Source organism: Melanerpes formicivorus, unplaced genomic scaffold (assembly GCF_026170545.1).
Source record: "Melanerpes formicivorus ecotype bairdi unplaced genomic scaffold, bMelFor1.0.p_v2 SCAF_30, whole genome shotgun sequence".
Taxonomy (NCBI): domain Eukaryota; kingdom Metazoa; phylum Chordata; class Aves; order Piciformes; family Picidae; genus Melanerpes; species Melanerpes formicivorus.
Genome location: NW_027142382.1, coordinates 880,115 through 901,278, shown reverse-complemented (window position 1 = coordinate 901,278; position 21,164 = coordinate 880,115). Strand labels below are relative to the sequence as shown.

Below are 21,164 nucleotides of genomic sequence, written 5' to 3'. Positions count from 1 at the left end.
TAAAGGATTTAAAAACAGAGTTGGCTAAGGCTCCACAACCTGAGCATATATATCTTTGTGAGTACTTCTAACTTTAAGGATGCTGAATGAAACCATATTAAAAGAACCATTTCCCTTTGTAAAAATCCCTTTATACTTTCTCTGTCTGTTTGTTGTGTTAGACTTTCAGATTACACTTTGATATGCTTTAAGCTACCTACAGTTCCTAGGCACTTCATCTCTTGATTGCCGGATTCACTTCTTGGTTGCAAAGTAACTGAGACTGATTTTGTGGAAAAATTGGTGCAGAACTGTTTATGAACACTTTAGCAATGATGGGCTCTGCCATGTCATGGTTACAGTTGTTCTAGTAGAGTGAATTACAAGCTAAATTTGCTCATTTACTTTTCCCCCTCCATGGAGGAGAACACAATTTCTAAATAAATGGTAAGGCAGTAGCATAGGTTGGATTTTTTCAGGGATCATGAAACTGCACATCAGCTGTTGATTAAAAAAAAGATATCAAGAATTCATAGTAACTAAGGATGTCAGGTTATGTGCATTTCTTTATTAGTATGCTTCTGTTTATTCAATTAGACATTTATATTTTTTTTTTTTAATATATGTGTAACAGTACAACAACTCATAGGTTTTTCCCTTGAAATTTCAGAAATCAATAGAATTTTAGAATGCTCTGGTGTGGAAGACACCTCTAAAGGTCATCTAGTCCAACCCCCCTGCAGTGAGCAGGGACATCCTCAACTAGATCAGGTTGCCCAGAGCCCTGTCGAACCTCACCTTGAATATCCCTGGGGATGGAGCTTCAACTACCTCTCTGGACAAACTGTTCCAGTGCTCAGCCACCCTCATTGTAAAAAACTTGTTCCCAACATCCAATCTAAATCTTCTCTTATCTAATTTAAAGCACTGCCCTTTGTCCTATCACTTCAGGGCTTTGGAAGCAGTCCTTCTCCAGCCTTCTTGTAGCCTCTCTTCAGACACTGCAAGGCCCCTGTGAGGTCTCCCCAGAGCCTCCTCTTCTCAAGGCTGAACAACCCCAGTTCCCTCAGCCTGTCCTCGTAGCAGAGGTGCTCCAACCCCCTGATCATTTTTGTAACCTGACATTAGCTGATTTTTCCATTTGTTCTGTTCAAATTTTGAAATCCTTAGTTTTCAGGAAACACTGAATTGCTCTTCCAAATTGCAGGAAATAACTTGACAATCATAATGTGTTATCAAATTCAGAAACAGAGAATTCAGAATGGGGTAGGGCTTAAAGGACATTTGATTTTCTTTGTCCCCCGATGTCTTCTGTTAGAACTATTTTTATCGCTGAAGATGATTTATATTCTACTCCTGGTGCATTCTTGCTTGGTCTTGCTTCCGAGTTTATAAAAATATATAGGATGGAAAATTAAATCAGCTAAAATCCTTTTTTTTTTTTTCAGCACTGCCTGTTCCCAGGTGCACTAGAATCAAATAAAAATACAGTATGAGTTTAAAAGGAAGCTAAGGGTAGCATATTGAGCTAGCAGCTGACAGTCCCTGAATTCACTGAAGTTTGAATCAGAACACACTCAACCCATCAGAGAAGAGAGATTCATTTTGAATGGGGGGAAAAAAGGGGAAAAAAAGAGTCTGTTAGATTGTCCTGGGCAGAACTTTATACAGTTTTAAATATAAACCTGAAGATACACTCTGACCCATTAATACCTCTCAACTTGGACACTGAGGGAGCTGATTTAGAAAAATGCCAGTGCTGGGAATTTGCTATATCCCAGACGGAGGACGGCTGCTCACCTTACTGTGCAAATGGATCCTGCTCTGATTTAGCTGCAGCTGCTGCTGGTATAAAAAGCTCTCTCTACACAAATTCTACTGACACAGGAGAGCTTTTCTTCCTAAGCCATGTCATATTTTCATCACGTTGCCACATGTCCTTTTGTGTCTCTCTCACTGGTTATGAGAATGAGGTTTAACCTGTGCTAGCAGGAGATTCTTCAGTGTGAGGGAGTTCTTCAAGAAAATGCCAGGTTAGCATGAGGCTGCCAGCCTACGAAAGTGCTGCTCATTAAGCAGGGAAGCAGGCTTTCTTTGTAGGCACTGTTGGCCCTTTCTTGAAATCTGTTTCATACTAAGTATCAAAACATACGTGGTTGAACATACAAGGGAATGGACATTTTGTGCTCATAACTCTGGACATACATAAGTCCTGAAGCAGGGACAAGTGCTGAATGATTTAATGAATGTTATTGCAAGGCCAGTCTATTGTCCTTGAAACATCAGGGCAAGAGAGGTAGATTCCTGCATCCTGGAAAAAAGCAAGTGTCTTACCTTCAAGACCTACATGAAGGAGGATTCGGGGAACTGCAGGCCAGTCAGCCTCACCTCAATCTCTCAGAAGATGATGGAGCAGCTAATCCTTGAAGCCATCTCCAGGCACATGGACAAGACAATCTCAAGAAAAGTCATTAGTTGGGGTATCACAGTGGTTGATACTCATTTAACATCTGCATTATGAACTAGACCTTGGGTCAGAATGCACCCTCATTAAGCAAAGAGATGACACAGTACTGCAATGAACTGTCAATACACCAGATGGCTGTGCTGCTATTCAGAGGAAAGTTGACAGTATGGAGATTTGCACTGAGAGGAATCTCATGGAATTCAATAAGGAGAAATGTTAAGTTTGGTGCTCTGGGAAAAATAACCCCAGGCAACTGTACACACTAGGGGTCAGTCACCCAGAAAACATCTCTGCAGAAACAGAGCCTTGGGGTTCTGACAGAAAAGATGACTGTAAGCTAGATATGAATCCTCACAGCATAGAAGGCCAACCTTGGGCTTCATCAAGAGCATTGCCAGCAGTTTGAGGAAGATGTTTCCTCCCCTTAGCTCCCTGGTACAAGGTAAATATGGACTTCACTGGAGTAAGTCCAGTGCAAGGCCACAAGTATGATTACAGGGCTGAAACTACTTTCCTACAAGGAAAGATTGAGAGAACTGTGACTGCTCAGCCTTGAGAAAAGTAACTTGGGATCTTATCTGTGTGTATAAATACCTGATGGGATGGCATGAAGAAGAGACAGATGGATTTTTAATACTGTCCACAGACAGAACAAGAAGTAATGGGTGCAAATTCAAACCTATGAAATTCATTTGAAATCAAGAAGACACCTGTGGGTGGTCAGGCACTGGAATAGGTTGTCCAGAAAGGCAATGGAGTTTCCATCCTTGGACATACCCAAAATCTGATTGGACATGACCCTGAGGAACTTGCTTTTTACCTGGCCCAATCTGAGCTGGGTGGTTGGACTAGATAATCTTAAAATGTGCCTTCAGACTTCAGGCATTCTGTGATTCTGTGTTTCTGTAATAACAATGTTAATTCTATTTTAAGACTTCTGGATCTGGTACTTGATTTTTCCTTTCCTTGTAGAGATAATTAAAGTTACTAATATGTTGGGATTGTTACTAGTTACTAGTATGTTGGGATTGTTTAACCTGGAGAAGAGGAGGCTCAGGGGTGACCTCATTGCCCTCTACAACTACCTGAAAGGTGGTTGTAGCTGGGAAGGGGTTGGTCTCTTCTCCCAGGCAACCAGCACCAGAACAAGGGGACACAGTCTCAAGCTGCGCCAGGGGAGGTTTAGACTCGAGGTGAGGAGGAAGTTCTTCACCGAGCGAGTCATTAGTCATTGGAATGGGCTGCCCAGGGAGGTGGTGGGGTCACCGTCCCTGGAAGTGTTCAAGAGGGGATTGGATGTGGCACTTGGTGCCATGGTCTAGTCATGGGGTCTGTGGTGATAGGTTGGACTCGATGATCCTCGATCTCTTCCAACCTTAGTTATACTGTCATACTGTGATACATGCTATAATAATTCATTAAATCCTCTTGGGCTATAAACTTGACACAAAATTATCAATACAGTAAAGCCATATTATCTACCCAGAAAAACAGGAGATTGATTAGAATTTGCTAACTACTTGCTAGTTTTTTCTACTTAGAATTCTTTCTTTCCCTTTCCCTTTATCTTTTTCCTTTTTTTTTTTTTTTTTTCCTTTTTTTTCCCCTACAGCTTATTTTTCAAGACAGTTTATAGTTTTGTGAAAGTGAAAACACTTATTTAGTGCATGCTTTTGGAATGATTTTTAAAAGTAGACAAAGTACTGTGCCCAGCTCTGGTGCCCTCAACACAAGAAGGACATGAACCTAATCGAGTGGGTCCAAGATGAGGGCCAGGAAAATGATCAGGGGACTGAAACACCACTCTTATGAGGACAGGCTGAGGAAGCTGGGGTTGTTCAGCCTGGAGGAGAAGACTCTGAGGAAACCTAATAGCAGACTTTCAGTATCTGAAAGAGGTCTACAAGTAGACTGGAAAGGGACTGTTTATAAAGACCTGTAGTGATAGGACAAGAGACAATGGTTTTAAGTTAGAGAAGAAAAAATTGGGTTGGACATTAGGAAGAAGTTCTTTACTGTGAGGGTGGTGGAACACTGGAAAGGGTTGCCCAGGGAGGTAATTGAGCTAGTGTTTAACATTTAAAGCATTTGGTGTGCTGGTGAAATGCACTTTCCTATATGAGAAGGGTACAACTGAGCATTGAGCTTCATGGTCCCTCCTTCCAAGCATATGAGAAATGTTACTGAGTCTTGATCTTCATTAATATGTTCAGGACGAGGTCAAAATAGTTCAAAAGCAATACTGTGCTGTAGTTGTACAGTAACTGTTTTTACATGATTTTACAGAGATTTTTCTCATCTTGTAAACATAAATCTAAGTGTTAAAGCTAAATGAAGGACAAAAGAAACACAAAGAAATAATCTGGTCCCAAGATCTTTTTCACTGCAGAAATACATCATTTAAGAAGTACCCGGTAGGAATAGTGACTGTATTTTAAATCATAACTGAAAAGCTCAATTACATATTTTAACTTCAGGATTGAACAATTGAATAATACTTGCACATAAGTATTTATTAGATAGCATCTGTTTATTTAATACAATTTTAAAGACAAATACAGCCAAACGTGGTCTTCATACAATTGAGATGGATATAATAATATATGACTTGGTATGTGGATACTGTTGGTTTCCTTCTTTTGTTGTGGTGAATACTGAACAACATTTTTTTGCTTGCAGTACAACTGCATACTTGCTATGTGTTCTAACAAGGCACTGAGTTTGTCTGTGCTGGACTGCGTCTAAACAGATGTAGTAGGTGTTGGGATCAGTAGGAATAAACATAGTGAGAGTAAAAAGCAAGTTTTACAATAGCAAGCAATAAATAAAAGCCAGCCTGTGATTTAGCTTTCCTCTGTGCATGAGGAACAGATACTACTCTGAGAATACACTTCGTCTTCAGGCTACATTTTCTGAGTGGCATAGTGGGGTTTAGTCACACTATTCTATCAACTCCAGTGGGCCAAAAGTTATAGGCACTTGATTTAATTTTGTTTGGATTCCTGAACCCTGTGTTTCTAACTTGTTAGTGAACTGTTGTACATGTGGTTGACAGAGATAAGGGTTAAGATGTGTGCATTATAGAGTCAATATTCCTTCCTGAATTTTCAGCTCTGAATTTTGTGATTGACACTCCCTGAAGCTAGCAAAGTATCTACATTAATTTCTGTTGTTATTGAAACAAACTTGTTTGCTATTTATTTACTCTTCCTCTCAAACAATTAATGAATTTCATTTCAGATTTCATGGAACTGATTTAGGGACCCTAAAAAAACCCACAAAACAACATGTTTTTCATGGCATTGAAAAATCCAACTCCTTTTGGTGAATCTTTAAGTATAAAAACCTAGACTTTTCAATTTTATCTCTCTTCTGCATATTTGTCAGCCTCTCAAAGAGGAAGTCAATGCTTTTCCATGTGTTAGGCATCACTAAACAAAAGAAAGAAAGGGAAAAAAACCCACGAGTATGTAATGAGTAATGTGGAGGGAAGGACATCTTTAAAAACTCTAACCATATTTAAACAAATCATCAGTTTTCCTTTGATAGAGCTGGTAATCTGGAAACAGATAAGGGCTATGTGGTGGGTTTTATTGCCTTGGAACAGGATACTCAAAGCACAAGCAAGTGTAATGGAAAATACACAGAAAAAGATCTGCAAATCATTTGAAGGAGCTTAGCCTGCATATTCTAAAATATGTAAGAAACCACTCTGCAATTACACACACTGTCCTAAAATCCTTTTGGATTTGATATTCCAGCCCTAAATAGAAAAGATGTAATGTTAGGAAACACCAGGAGGATAACCAGTAAGGAAGAGATTTGGCTTGGTACTGAGCAGTACAAGTTCAACACACTGCTATCAGAATTGAGATCATTATGAACTAAAGCTCAGCATTTCTACAGGGACAAAAATTAACCCCCAAAAATCTACCATAGCATTGTTCAGTGTTCAGAAAGGAAACTACACACAAATGAGGAAGCCTGCTAAAAAAGAACCAAAAGAGCTAAGTGTGTGAAAACAGCATGGAGGCACTACCCTGGAAATTGAAACCAAATCCATACCATCAAAACAGACTCTTAGAAGACCTACAAATGTGGAGTGGTTAAAGAGAAAGAATAAATCATTTTATTTGAAGTGGGGGGAAAAAAAAGAAACAAAACCAAGAACAAAAACAAAAGCCAAAAAAACCCCACAAGCCAAACCAAACCAACAAAACAAACAAAACCACCCCCACCCCGCCAAAACAGATAAACAAAACCAAACAAACAGAACCCAAATTGTCGTTACTAAGAGTGCCAAATCATCAGAACCAGATGGCTATTCAATTAAGTGTTCTAATGGAAATATAAAATAGCTGTAAATATTAACAGTGTTTTCTTCTTTGAAATAAGGGGTTATTTTGAGGACTGGTAATCAGAAAACATGGTGATAGTTTCTAAATAGTGCATCCAGTCTGGCCTGTGGACCAGGAAATGCAGTGATAAACTCCACAAAAGACAACAACATAGCACTAGTAAAAGTAGGTGTGCTTTATATCTCCTAGTGTGCTTTGAAGGAAACAAGAGCATATTAATAAGAAAGGTTAGAGTATTTGATATTGCATAAGGGTTTTATAAAGTTCCTCCAGCAAAGAAGCTAAGCTCCTGTGGGATAACAGAGCATGTCTTTGTGTGGGGAGATAGCCAGCTATCTGGTTATTTCTTGTATAAGATAGAAAAACAAAAAACCAAAGGTCAGTTTTCCCACTGGGGGAGATGATTATATTCCAGAAGGTCTACTCTGTCCAGCATGTGCATAAATAAGCTGGAAAGGAAAATTAATAATGCAGAGGTATATCTTGGTGATGATACCAGCCTATCCAAAGTACTTTAGATGGAAAATTAATAATGCAGAGGCATATCTTGGTGATGATAGCAACCTATCCAAAGTACTTTAGATGGAGCTAGATTGAAAAAAATGGCAGCAGACATCAAGTGCTGATAAATTATGCACAAAGCATGTGGAAATGTTTACATGCAAAATAATGAGCTCTCATCTAGCCCTTTTAAAGATTCCTTCAGCATTCAGGAAAGAGATCTTGGAATCATAACAGGCACACCTGTACTCAGGACTGTTCAGAAAACCAATGGAATGCTAGAAATTACTGAAAAAGCAGAAAATTTTGTGATGCCATGGTTTAACTCCCTGTTGTAGGGACTTGGTAGACAATGTTTCGGATCCCCAATCTAAAATGTGTTATCACAGATTAGATAACAGGTAAACAATACAAAATAAATGGAATATGAGTGGGGTTTGTCTTGTGTAATTTCACATCTGCCAGATAGTTGCCTAGGCTCACAATATAGTCCAAGAAAATCTGCTCATTTTAGTTGTTGCAATTCAGAATGTAATTCATGCCATAGTATAGTAATTACAGCATTATATAACCAAAGTCAGTTGTACATATGTTATGGATATCCACATTTAATCAAATCTATCTCTGTCTCCATATCTTAAACACAGAAGATGGAAAAAAAAGATATGATGGAGGGTTTGTAGAATATGCATCAGCATAAAATCCATTAGGAATGGTTGACCACTCTGTCTCAAGAACTACGTATTAGGGACAGTCTCAAGTGGGTCTCAAATGGTAGATTAAAAAAATAAAAAAATAAAAAAAATAAGAGGTGGTTCTTCAGCCTAAATATAGAGCTTACAATAGAGTATTTTGGATGATAAGAGCCTATATTAGTTCAAAATTAAAGTAGGTCATTTCACGGAAGATGAATGGAATGGAATGGAATGGAATGGAATGGAATGGAATGGAATGGAATGGAATGGAATGGAATGGAATGGAATAGACCAGACCAGGTTGGAAAAGCCCTTTGAGATTGAGTCCAACCTATCACCCAACACTATCTAATGAACTAAACTATGGCACTAAGTGCCCCATCCAGTCTCTTCCTAAACACCTGCAGTCACAGTGACTCCATCACCTCCCTGGGCAGCACATTGCAATGGCCAATAACTCTTTGTATGAACAACTTCTTCCTAACATGCAGTCTAAACCCTTGGCCCAGCTTGAGACTGTCCTCTTGTTCTGATGCTGGTTGCATGGGAGAAGAGACCAATCCCCACCTGGATACAACCTCCCTTCAGGTAGTTGTAGACAGCAGTAAGGTCTCCCCTGAGCCACCTCTTCTCCAGGCTAAGCAACCCCAACTCCCTCAGCCTCTCCTCATGTGGCTTGTGCTTCAAACCCCTCCCCAGCTTTGTTGCCTGTCTCTGAACACATTCCAAGAACTTTCTTTCCTAAACTTAGAACTTCTTGCTCTGGTGTGTCCAAGGCTCAAATTGCTGTGCTGGAAGAGTACAAAAAGGAGGAGGGAAACCGATGCTTTCCTTTACCTTCTTCCTTAAGTGATTGTATTGACGACTATCCTACAAGGGACTAGGTGAGATGAAGTTTTCATCTGACTGGCTATGGCCACTCTGCGTTCGAGACTTTTCATACTTGGCAGGTGTAAGTGCCTGTGGTGTGTGTTTTCTAGAGTTCTTGCTAATTTTCTGAGGCATTTAAAAATATTTTCTAACAGAACTGTATGGATCATTTAAAATCCAATCTACCACCTACAGTATCACATACCATTGAAATTGTCTCTTGTGTGAGGACAGTTATAATGAACATAATTTGGAGCTGTTTCTCCCATTGCTGCTCACACTGAGAAGTCATTTGTACCACGAGCAATTTAATTAGTTCAAATAGGCCTCCTTTTGGTAGCAGTACACTACTCACCATGTGCAATTTTTTTGTTGTTGTTGTTTTTTTTTCAAATCACAAACAATATTGTCCTCTAATTTTTTCTGATATAAACCTGTGAATGAAGAAATTCAAAATAGAAAAAATAATCTTGTGTAGTCTTGCACTCCACAAACTGGTTATTAAAAATGCTCCTGTAAAATATTTCAGTTACACTAGCTGCAATCACAACCCAGCAGAAAAGTTACATCTTTCCTTCTACACATGACAAGTTCTGTAGAAGTTCTAGAAATTACTACCAGTTATCAAATTAGTTTGAACAATTATTTTAAAAACTAGAACTCACTTATTCTAGACCAAAAATGTAGCTCTAGACTTGTGTATGTTGATTGGTGGAGAATAGAATAGAATAGAATAGAATAGAATAGAATAGAATAGAATAGAATAGACCAGACCAGACCAGACCAGACCAGGTTGGAAGAGACCTTCAAGATCATCGTGTCCAACCTATCATCCAACACCACCTAATCAACTAAACTATGCAACCAAGCAGCCTGTCATATTTGTTGCTTGGTGGATTGGTGATTGGTGGATTATTTGTTGCTTTAAGCTTTGCAGTTGCTGACATTTTTATTAATAATACAATATTGTGTGCCAGATCTTTCTATGATATTTGTTTTTTCTTTTTTCTTCTACCATTTTTAATTGTAAACTTCCTGGCATTAATTAAATAGTTGCGCATTGATCAGTATTGTTTTATTGTTGTTTCTGTTTTCATATGTCTAACTAACATGAATACTGGTAAAAATTCAGCCTTAGTAATAGTAGAGGACAGACTTTAAAGATGGCTTGTATTTTATATATGGAAAAATTAGCATAACATTGCAATAATTAGTATAACACTGAGCAACCTGATCTAGTGTAAAGGGTCTCTGCCCATGGCAGGGGGCTTGGAACTAGATGATCCTTGAGGTCCCTTCCAACCCTAATAGTTCTACAATTCTATGAAATATTGGGATCCTTGCAGCAGCAAAAACAGTTGAAAGACATTGATTGGAGAGGGGATGGAAGATAAGTTTTGTGTTTGGCTTCCATGCATATTTCTATGATGAGATTTCTTTTATTGTGACTTGCTTCTGTGCCTTAGCCTTTCAGCTCGGTAAAATAACTTACAATCAAAAACCATCAACTAAGTAGGAAGGCTCTTCAGTTTCACCTTAATTTAGGTATAATGATTGCGTGATTTACCTAGTTATCTATATCAATTGTCAAGTGAGATCAGCACTTTCAACATTGCAGATGCAAATGATTGGTCAGAAATGTGCCAAATGCTCAAGCATGTGTTTAAGTTTAGGCCTGCATGCTTTGCCTAAGCAGTGAAATTATCACTCAAAGCCTTATCCAACTGCCATACTAATTAATAGAAAATCAAATATTCTAATTCAGGAACTACATTGAATTGCATTGCAGCGCAGGAACTGCTCTTTGATCTGCATTTATTATATCAGCATTTTATTGTATGTAGATATACTTTTCATGTATATTCTACATTTTAAATTAACTTATTAAATATAGTTTGCATTCACTGATTTATCAAATATATACTCATGTATACTTATACACAACATGGGCATTGGTAACATCAGTTAAGAGGTATTCCCTTATCTTGGAAACCAAACAACACTCAAGTAGACCATCCCAAGTCACCACAGAGTCATGGCTGGGGGCTTGGGGCCACAGAAAAGTAAAAAGGAAAAAAAAAGGCAATAAAATAATTATTTGCAAATGAAGTCTTCACAAATGGGGGTATATATGTATCTTCAGTCTCTGAGGCTTCTACCTTACAAGAATAAAAATTTCTGTTTTTAAAGCATGTTCTTTGTTGTCTGAACTCAATTACTAACTAAAATGATCAGGTCAAACACATGCAGGATAAAACCAAATGTGAGCTCTTTTCCTTTTCTTTGTGTGACAGGGCAGGTTGAGAGGCCCCTTCCAAGCCCTACCATTCCATGCATCTGTGATTCTGTGACCTTGCTTTACACTAAAATGTTAATCATTATTCTTTCCAGTGATATTAGTTTTGTTCCAGTGGTACAAAACTGGTGACATGGAAAAGTCAGCTGTCATGAAGTTGATATACGTCTCTTCTCTCACACTGTGGCACTTGCATCATTCTCTATGCTTGTGTTTTACAAATATTGCCAAAAATTGCTATGAAGGTTCCAAATTTCTGTCACTTTCTGAAACATATTTACCCTTGATACCTCAAGTCAGTATGAATTATTAACTATTTCATGCCCAGTATGGTGGATGAGATGCTCACCATGAGCCACCAGTGTGCACTTGCAGCCCGCAAAGCCAAACACATCCTGGGCTGCATCAAAAACAGCATAGCCAACAGGTTGAGGGAGGTGATTCTCCCCCTCTCCTCTGCTCTGGTGAGACCCCACCTGGAGTACTGGGTCCAGTTCTGGAGCCCCTATTACAGGACGGATCTGGAAGTGCTGGAACATGTCCAGAGAAGGGTCATGAGGATGGTTAGAGGGCTGGAGCTTCTCTCCTATGGAGACAGACTAAGAGAGTTGAGGCTGTTCAGTCTGGAGAAGAGAAGGCTCCCAGGAGACCTAATTGTGGCCCTCCAGTATCTGAAGGGGGGCTACAAGAAAGCTGGGGAGGGACTTTTTAGGGTGTTAGGTAATGATAGGACTAGGGGGAATGGAAAAAAAAATAGAAATGGGTAGATTCAGATTGGATGTTAGGAAGTTTTTCCCCATGAGGGTGGTGAGACACTGGAACAAGTTGCCAAAGGAGGTGGTGGAAGCCCCATCCCTGGAGGTTTTGAAGGCCAGGCTGGATGTGGCTGTGAGCAACCTGATGAGGTGTCCCTGCCCATGGCAGGGGGTTGGAACTAGATGATCCTTGAGGGCCCTTCCAACCCTAACAATTCTATGATTCTATGCTCCTTCATTTCAGTGCCACATGGAATACTTCTGCATAACCATTTGATGGTAGCATTTGATGGATCTGATGGTAGCAAACCAATAGTTTCTCAAGTTAATTCTTATCTTCATTTATATTTAATTCACACAGGTTTACCGAGCAGAAATTGTACCCCTGAAAGAAAAAGTGCATCAACTCAATGAGCTCGCTAACCAGTTCACTCCCTCTGATATTCAACTCTCCCAGTACAACCTTAGCTGCGTGGAAGACCTGAACACAAGGTGGAAGGTGCTACAGGTACATTTGCTATGATTTTTTTTTCTTTATGGTTCTTTTAAGTAATTTTAATTTATTTATTTTCTGATACTGTGTGTTTTTAATTCCCTGTGGGATAGCACCAGGGGTATATTAAGGGATGAAAAAGGAAACAGGATTTCAGTAATGGTATCTCTGTGAGAAAGTAAAAGGTAAAGCTGATGCTGCATTTTCACATGCTCCATCATGTAGAAAACAGATAACCCAGTTTGATATGTGCTCAAAGTTCTCATTTAATGCCTTATTTACCTTTTAATGTTTAACAATTTGTTGCTGCCAACAGTTACATGATCATTTCCCCTTATTTATTGTCCTTGTTTTATGAATATTTTTATTATACGTATGGCAGATTAACACAATCGTTTTAATTCTGCTGCTTAATTTCTTTTTCTATTGGTTAAGTAATTTTTGGGAGCAGAAGTTTTAAATAAATTCCTTAGAGGCAAATTAATGATTCTATGCAGTGGAACCTTAAAGGCTATACCTGTAGAATCAATTCTAAAATTACAAGCATTAGTTGCACCCCTTCAGGTGGTTGGCAGGATTTGATACTGCAAATAAAGCTGTTCAGAAAGGGATCTTGTAATTTAAGTTCTAATGCAGGAAAAACATTAAGATATATTATGAAATGAAGGTGAACCTGTTATAAAACTGAGGGGGGAAGGCAAATACTTTGGCTTACTTTTTTTACACATATAGCACTTACATTTTAGATTATTTTGTGTTATGTTGTGATAAAGACTTCAAAATTACATCATTTTTCCAGAATGTTATCTGTCTTAGCTTAGAATGTTGTGAAAGAGTGCATGAGAGCATATGTGAGCATGCTCTTTCATGCATCCAGAGGGTGGTGCTCAAAGGCTTGAAGTCCAGATGGAGAGCTGTGACCAGTGGTGTCCCTTGTGGGTCTGTACTGGGATCTGTGCTGTTTTATCAAGGATGTAGACAGTGGGATTGAGTGAACCAGCAATAAGTTTGCAGATGACACCAAGCTGGGTGATGTTGTCAATATGCCGGAGGGATAGGATGGCATCCAGAGGGACCTGGGCAGCCTGGATAGGTGAGTCCAGGTGAACCTCATGAGGTTCAACAAGAGCAAGTGCACCCAGGCCAGTGTTCTGCACCCAGGCCAGAACAATCCTCACTGTCAATACAGACTGGGGGATGACATGTTAGAAAGCTGCCCTGTGGAAAAGGCCTGGGGGGTGCTGATGGACAAGAAGATAGACATGGGCAGGCAGTGTGCACTTGCAGCCCAGAAGGCCAATCACATCCTGGGCTGCATTAAATGAAGAGTTGCCAGGAGATCCAGAGAGGTGATTCTGCCACTTTGCTCTGGTGAGACCTCACCTGGAGTACAGAATACAGGTCTGGAGCCCTCAGTATAAGAAGGACACAGAGCTTATGGAGAGGGTCCAGATGAGTGCCACAAAAAGGGTCACAGGGTTGGAGCACCTCTGCTATGATGACAGGCTGAGAGAGCTGGGGTTGTTCAGGGAGACCTAATAACAGCTTTCCAGTACCTAAGGGGGGCCTTCAAGAAGGATGGAGAGAGTCTGGCCTGTAGTGACAGGACAAGAGGCAATGGCTTCAAACTAGAGAAGAACAGATTTAGATTGGATATTAGGAACAGGTTCTTTACTATGAATGTAGTGGAACACTGGAACAGGTTGCCCAGGGGGGTGGTTGGGGATCCCTGGAGATATTCCATGTGATGCTCCACAGGGCTCTGGGGAGCCTGATCTAGTTGAGGATGCCCCTGCTGACTGCAGAGGGGATTGGACTAGATGACCTTCAGAGGTCCCTTCCAACCCAGACCATTGTATGATTCTGTGCATGCACTGGTGTACGGTGGTGTAGCTCCCACAACAGAGGAGTAATATTATGATTAAATGAAGGTAAACACAAATTAATATCATTAAGCACTGGATTTTACTTTCCATTTTCCTTTTTTGCTACATCACTGCTTCACATTTCCAAATGCCATCGTTGTGTTTAACTTAATATACTGTAAAACTGTAACATTATGGAAGCTAATAAAAAGTTTTGCCCTCATTGTAGAAACTAGCCATGAGCAATGGATAAAAATGAACTAATTCCCTCTTGTCTCACATGCACATTAAAGGTCATAGTGCTGTCAAATCTGATAGTCAGTAAGAGGTTATTGCTTCTTTATTCCTTCTCCAAAAGAAATCTCACAGCTCTGTGACATCTCCAGTTTATCACCAGTTCATGCAAATATTAGCAGGACTTTTTTCTTTCCTAAATCAACAGTTTGCAGTGGGAGTGATGGTTTAAGTAAGAGATCATTCATTCAAGATCTTTGGTCATTAGTATCCACTTCTTCCCAGACCCTCAGGACAGAGTTCAGATTATGTTAAAGTAGATCAGCAGAAATCTAGAACACAAAGTGAGTATTCCCAAAATGTTTATCCTATATAAGAAAAATCACATCTGTGTTAGCTTTTTTGTTGGCTTTTGTTTGCTTGCTTGTTTTAGCAGTGGCTGATTGAGTTAACACATTTCCTATGATTCATTGAAAAATAACTCATTCCTTATTCCGTTAATAAAATAGGTAACTTCAAGTGGTTTGCTGAAATATGCTTTATTAATTCAGCAGGAAATAAGGGAAAAGCAGGAAGTTTTTTCACAGTGAAGGCATCTAGGATTTTAAACAAGTAAAAAAAAAACCAAACCTAAAAGCCCAGGATAAATATTTTGGGCTTAACATGCATGAAAGCATTAGAGAGAGGGCCAACCTCACATTATAAACCATTAGAAATACATAGGGTAAAATATATATTCACATGTATTTCAAAGCTAAAATGCTTCTTTTCCACACAGCACAGGGAACGTTGTGAGCAATTCACTTTTCATTGTGAATTATTGTCTTGCTTTATCAAATCCAGAGTATTTTGAAAACAAATTGCTTCATCTTCTATGAAAATAGACACTTGGAGACAGCATGTCAGAATGAGATGTTAGAGCTGATAGAAAAGGTAGTTAATTGGAGTATTATGGTTTACTGTCTTTTTTCATACTTACCTAAATGTTATCTGGAAGATATGGACAGTGAGGCAAAAAGACACCAGCAGATTTTTTAATCACATCCTGAGGGCAAAAGACAGAAGTAACTTTGAAGGATTATCATGTACAAAAGGTCAAGACGTGACCCCTGGGAAGACAAGCACATCTGTTCCTGTAATACAATTTTTCTACTTAAAAGAGAACAAAGTTTGGGACATATTGAGATACAGAGCTCACTTTTATTAAAACAGAGCAGCATACAATAGCACAGTTCATTTGGAAGTGATGCACAAGCACCATCTAGTCCAATTCTTCTACAAATGAAGTCTTTTGGACATTGAACATGGACACTCACACCTGGGTGGCACTTTGTAGAGTATTTCATACTGTTCTGTGTTAGGGTTAGACTGGATTATGGATTGCCAGCACTTCAGTTAGGAAACTTGACATTTTGGCCACACAACAGGAAAAGCAAAAATACATTCTATTTTTTTTCATGCAAAACCATTCTGCTCCTAAAATAGGTTCCTATTCTATTTTTGTTATTTAGTTTGACTGCTAGGATTTTGTCCTGTTCTGAGGGTGGGGGTTTTGTTTTGGTTTGGGTTTTTGTTGGTTTTGGGTTATTTTTTTGTTGGCTGGTTGCCTTTCTTATACTAATGTCATATAAAATATCTCCATAATACATTAGTCCTTTCATCCTTTATTCTGTTCATTTATTGATTTGAGCCTTCTATGTAATTTTCCTGTGCCTTTGTTCCATACCACTCCTATTTTCTCTTTGGCTTCTATTAATTTCTGTTTTCAAAAAGTCTTTCTTTCTGTGTTCCTACTCTTCTTTCCCTTTCCTCATCTTACTTCCCTTATTTCTATGTTTTGGTATTTCTTTTTTTGTATTTTCTTCCATTTTTCTCTCCAGCTATACTGCTTCTTAGTTTACTTGTCATTACTTTTTCCCCCCTCAAAGGTTAGTTCTAATCTCCTTTTCATATTCTTAATAGGGAAAGTATTTTTTTTCCCCATGAACTCTATTTCCTAGAAGATATCACTGCAGGAAAAACATAAAACAGAGGCTTCTGTGCTGTTGCTGTGAGAAACACACTCACTCTAGAGCTATGTATGGGAAAAGTACCTGGGAACATAAGGTTTATCAGATCTGAAATGATGGTGAAATCTAGTGTTATGAGAAAGCTGCAGAGCACTGTGTAGAGGGTGAAATGGCTTTTTGTTTGTTGTTTTATTAACACTGTGATTGTTTTGTAAGACCAGAGAAGGAAACATATCATTCTAAGCTGAGTCTTGCAGAGATTTAATATTATATTCATTTTGCAAACATAGGGATAAGGCAGACCATATTCAGTTACATCCGATATTGTGGTTGCACAGTGAGATAATTAGTGCTGCAGAATCTTTGCAGGGTTTCTTTTACATTTCTACAATGACACTTTTTGCCATTCATTTACCTTTTTTTGTTGCTCTGTTTTGGTCAATATGCAACTGAGTATTACTGAAGAAAATTGTATGGAAAGGAAGGTTATCTAGGACTATCAGGAAGACAGCATTTTAAACTTAAGGACACAGATATTTTTAATAGGCAATTCTTACAGAATCAAGCACTCATGGTCCTGAAGTGTTGTGTGAAGGTATCCCATAAATGAAATGTGATGCACTCAGCTCAGTCACTGAAAACTGTATCATTTGTGTAGTTTAAGCAATGTGAAAGTAATTAACTTCATGCCTCAAAAGAGCAGTTTTGAGGGAAATACGGTACTTATTTTTCCATTTTTCTTGAACATGAAAGAAAAAGAAATCTTTCCTGGGAGCTATTTGTTATGAATTTCACAAGGAGCACATGTTCAGATCCTTTGTGCTTCAGCAGTATGTGTAATGAGATGCTCCTGGGGAAAAGGATCTCTTGCAAACTCTTGTTTACTTCCAGTTGACATTTGAAGAGCTGAGGAGACCAGGATGACAGGAATTATATCTACTTCACTTTAGATGGAGATCCAGTTGGTGTAATGCTGGTCAAAAGGCAAGGTCTCTGACACATAAAAATACTTCCATGGTCCATAAGCCCTTCAGTCATCAAGAATGACTTTTTTAATATAAATTATATTCTCTCTGCTCTTGTTTAGAATGATACATCTAATAAGCTGAAAAAAATATGAGAAGAATTGCCTTTCACTCCCCCAAAAATGTATCTTTTAAGAGATTTTTTCATGGTACTTATAGTCCAGTACTCTTAGTTTAGCAAGTTTTAATGAAATGTGGTCATTTGTGAGTAGATGGCTTTGTCCTTAATAGTGGGCCCCAGTTTTTCTCCATGGTTCGGGCTGCCATTGGGTGATGAATGAAGGCACAAACCCTATCGCCATTATAGCAATGAGATTCCAGAGGTGCTGAGAGCAGAGAATCTCATAAGTCCTCCCAGAAGTCCTTTATTGTAGCATTGTAGAATCCTCAGCATTACAGAGTCTCAGAGTGTCCTTAACAGCAGTTGAAGCAGCTAACACAAGTCCCCAGCATATCCCTCGCAGCACCCCTACACCACAGCCCTAGCCAGAAGCAGCAGCTAACTAACAAAAGCAGAAGTCCCTAGCAGCCTTAAACCCCAAAGCCATTCCTAACCTAAGTCCCTAACCCCTGTAACTATTGCTCAGAGTGGCTGTTTTTATGCTTTTTGTTATCGTTCCCTTAACCAGTAAAACCAACCTCATACATAAGCTAAAATATTTTCCCAATGAGAGGTGTCAGCATGCCAAGAAGGTGGCTTCTGCAGCATGTTCCAATCTAAGGGTGCCAACATGAGGATGTTATTCTTAGCACACATGGACTGTTATTGTTTTGCTCTAGGCAGCGTGCTAAGGAGTCTGTCAGCTAAGGAATCCTGCACTCTGCACACTTCCAGCAGCTGCCCTCAGAACAATGGCTGCAACAGGCCCAGCCTGTCTAGTCTGTAAAATTAAAGCAAGCTAGAGTAAGCACATAAAATGGCTAGAGCTAAACCAGCCCATACTCGAGGGAGGGAGAAAGAGATTTATGGTTGGACTGAATGATCTTAAAGGCCTTTCCCAACCTAAATGATTCTGTGATTACTGTATATAAAGTGTCACTGTAAAGGAGCATTAGCTGTAATGTCAGTATTGTTCCTATGGTAGTTTTAGGCTATGCCTTTAAATTTTAGTTACAGATTATTAGCAGAAAAGTAGAAAAATATGAATAAACACTATTGGGTATAAAGAGTAAAACTAAAGATAATTCTGAACAAATTAATTGGCGAAATATCTGCTATAATACTGACTGTACCAAAACAATTCTTTCTCCTTTCTAATCTCTTCTCTGCTTGCTTCACTCAGGAGATATTAATTCAGTTTCTGGCTGACCTTGGCTGACATTATTTTGGACAAGCCTAGCCCCTGCTTTCTCTCTGCTCCTTTTCTCTCTTGGGATGGGGGGGGGGGAGGGGGAGTGTAGGGGAGGGCAGGGGCAGTGGAATAGCTTCCCTGGTCTCTGACCAGGGAGGTTTTTGTGTTGTTTGCTAATTGTAAATATCTGTATAATATTGCAAATATCTGTATATTTTGTGCATCTGCATTGCATTCCACTGTAGAGTGTAGTTTTGCCTGAAAAGACAGCTTTCATTCACTTCCAACTGAGTTGGTCTGGCAAAATTAATGTTGGGGGGGGCGGGGGGGGGAGCAGGAATTTCAACCTGCCAAGGTCCCTAATTCCTCATCTTGCACCAGTAGTAAAGATTCTCCAGCAGTGGGGATCTGAAGATTGATCTGGCACAGAAGCATGCTGCCTTTTGTTAAAGAGTTCAGCCACAATTATTATTCTGATCCCTCAAAGACCACTGCCATCTTTCAGAAGATTTTGTCATAGTCATATTTGTATTCTGCTAAGGACAGGCTCTTTCCTGAGTTATGTAATGACCATTATTGTAATAAGTATCATTGCAAAGATTGATTTAGGAAAACCTAGTATCTTTTGGCTGCCTCACAAATATTAGCTGATTCATTCAATACATGTGAAAACCAGGAATCAACTTTATCATCTCTGTAGAGGAACTTACATCAAGAATATAAAAGCAGAAAGTCAATCCCTTCTTTCCTGAAATCTATGTGACATTATTACCATGCATCATGGTAATACTCTGCATTAATGAGGCTGCATCTGAAGTATTCTGTCCAGTTCTGGACCCCTCAGTTCAGGAAGAACCTCAGGGAACTGCTTGAGAGAGTCCAGCACAGAGCCACAGAGATGATTAAAGGAGTAGAGCATCTTCCTTATGAGGAGAGACTGAGGGAGGGGGGGCTCTTTAGCTTGGAGAAAAGGAGACAGACAGGTGACCTCATTAATGTTTATAGATATGTGAAGGGTGAGAAGATGGAGCCAGGCTCTTCTCAGTAATGCCCAATGACAGGAGAAGGGGCAATGGGTGGAAGTTGAGGCGTAGGGAGCTCCATGTAAACATAAGTAAAATTTTTTCACTGTGAGGGTGACTGAACACTGGAACAGGCTACCCAGAGGGTTGTGGAGTCTCCTTCTCTGGAGATATTGAAGACCTGCCTGGATGAGTTTCTGTGTGATCTGCTCTAGGTATTCCTGTTCTGTCAGGGGGTTGGGCTAGGTAATTTTTTTTGAGGTCCCTTCCAGCCCTTGGCATTCTGTGCTGCTGTGATCATAATCGATACATATATGTCCTAGCAAGTATTAAGGCTTGGTGTTTACCTGTTGTTCAGATCAGTGATTCTGTCAAAAGTCAGAGGCACTCTTGGCAGCGGTCCTAAGCTCACATCCTGCTTTCAATAGGACACAGACAACAGGGCAAATAAGTTACACTAAAATGTAACTTGAAATGAGTGCTGACATATTATAGTCGTTTCTAGATTTGTTGCTTCGTTTGATCTGGTTTTCTTATTTTACTTCACTTTTTGTTTTCCATGACATCTCCAAGACATCTCCAACGAAAATATATGTGTAAAAGAAATGTTTGTGTTTTGTTGGTTTGGTTTGGTTTGGTTTTTTTCAGGTCTCTCTCAGTTGAATTGAAACAAGTTTACCAGATTCTCAGGTCCTTTTCTTATTTCTATATGCATAGCATGGTAATAATTTTAGGAAGTACACTTCAGATCTAAACTATGTAATTAGGATTTTAATATGATTAAGGATATTCTCTTACATTGTTTTTCATAAACAAACAAACAAAAAAAACCAACCTCCCAGTTCTTTATCATAGTATCAGTCAAGGTTGGAAGGGACCACAAGGATCATCTAGTTCCAACCCCCCTGCCATGGGCAGGGACACCCCACACTAGATCAGGCTGGACAGAGCCTCATCCAGCCTGCTCTTAAACACCTCCAGGGATGGGACCTCAACCACCTCCCTGGACAACACATTCCAGGGTTTCACCACTCTCATGGTGAAGAACCTCCTCCTCACATCTAGCCTGAATCTCCCCACCTCCAGCTTCATTCCATTCCCCCTAGTCCTATCACTACCTGACATCCTGAGAAGTCCTTCCCCAGCCTTCCTGTAGGCCCCTTTCAGATACTGGAAGGCCACAATTAGGTCACCTCAGAGCCTTCTCTTCTCCAGACTGAACAGCCCCAACTCCTTCAGTCTGTCCTTATAGGAGAGGTGCTCCAGCCCTCTGATCATCCTCATGGCCCTTCTCTGGACACGT

The 21,164-nt window shown here is 39.5% G+C and overlaps 1 protein-coding gene across 9 annotated transcripts in view; it reads left to right on the top strand.

Moving 5' to 3' along the window:
- DMD (dystrophin) overlaps positions 1-21,164 on the top strand; it is a 1,318,095-nt gene that overhangs the window by 1,108,378 nt on the left and 188,553 nt on the right. For all 9 annotated transcript variants that reach the window (XM_068155047.1, XM_068155048.1, XM_068155051.1 and 6 more), the window contains one exon: positions 12,283-12,429. In XM_068155047.1, the coding sequence (XP_068011148.1) occupies positions 12,283-12,429 (147 nt within the window). The remainder of the gene's footprint in view (positions 1-12,282; positions 12,430-21,164) is intronic.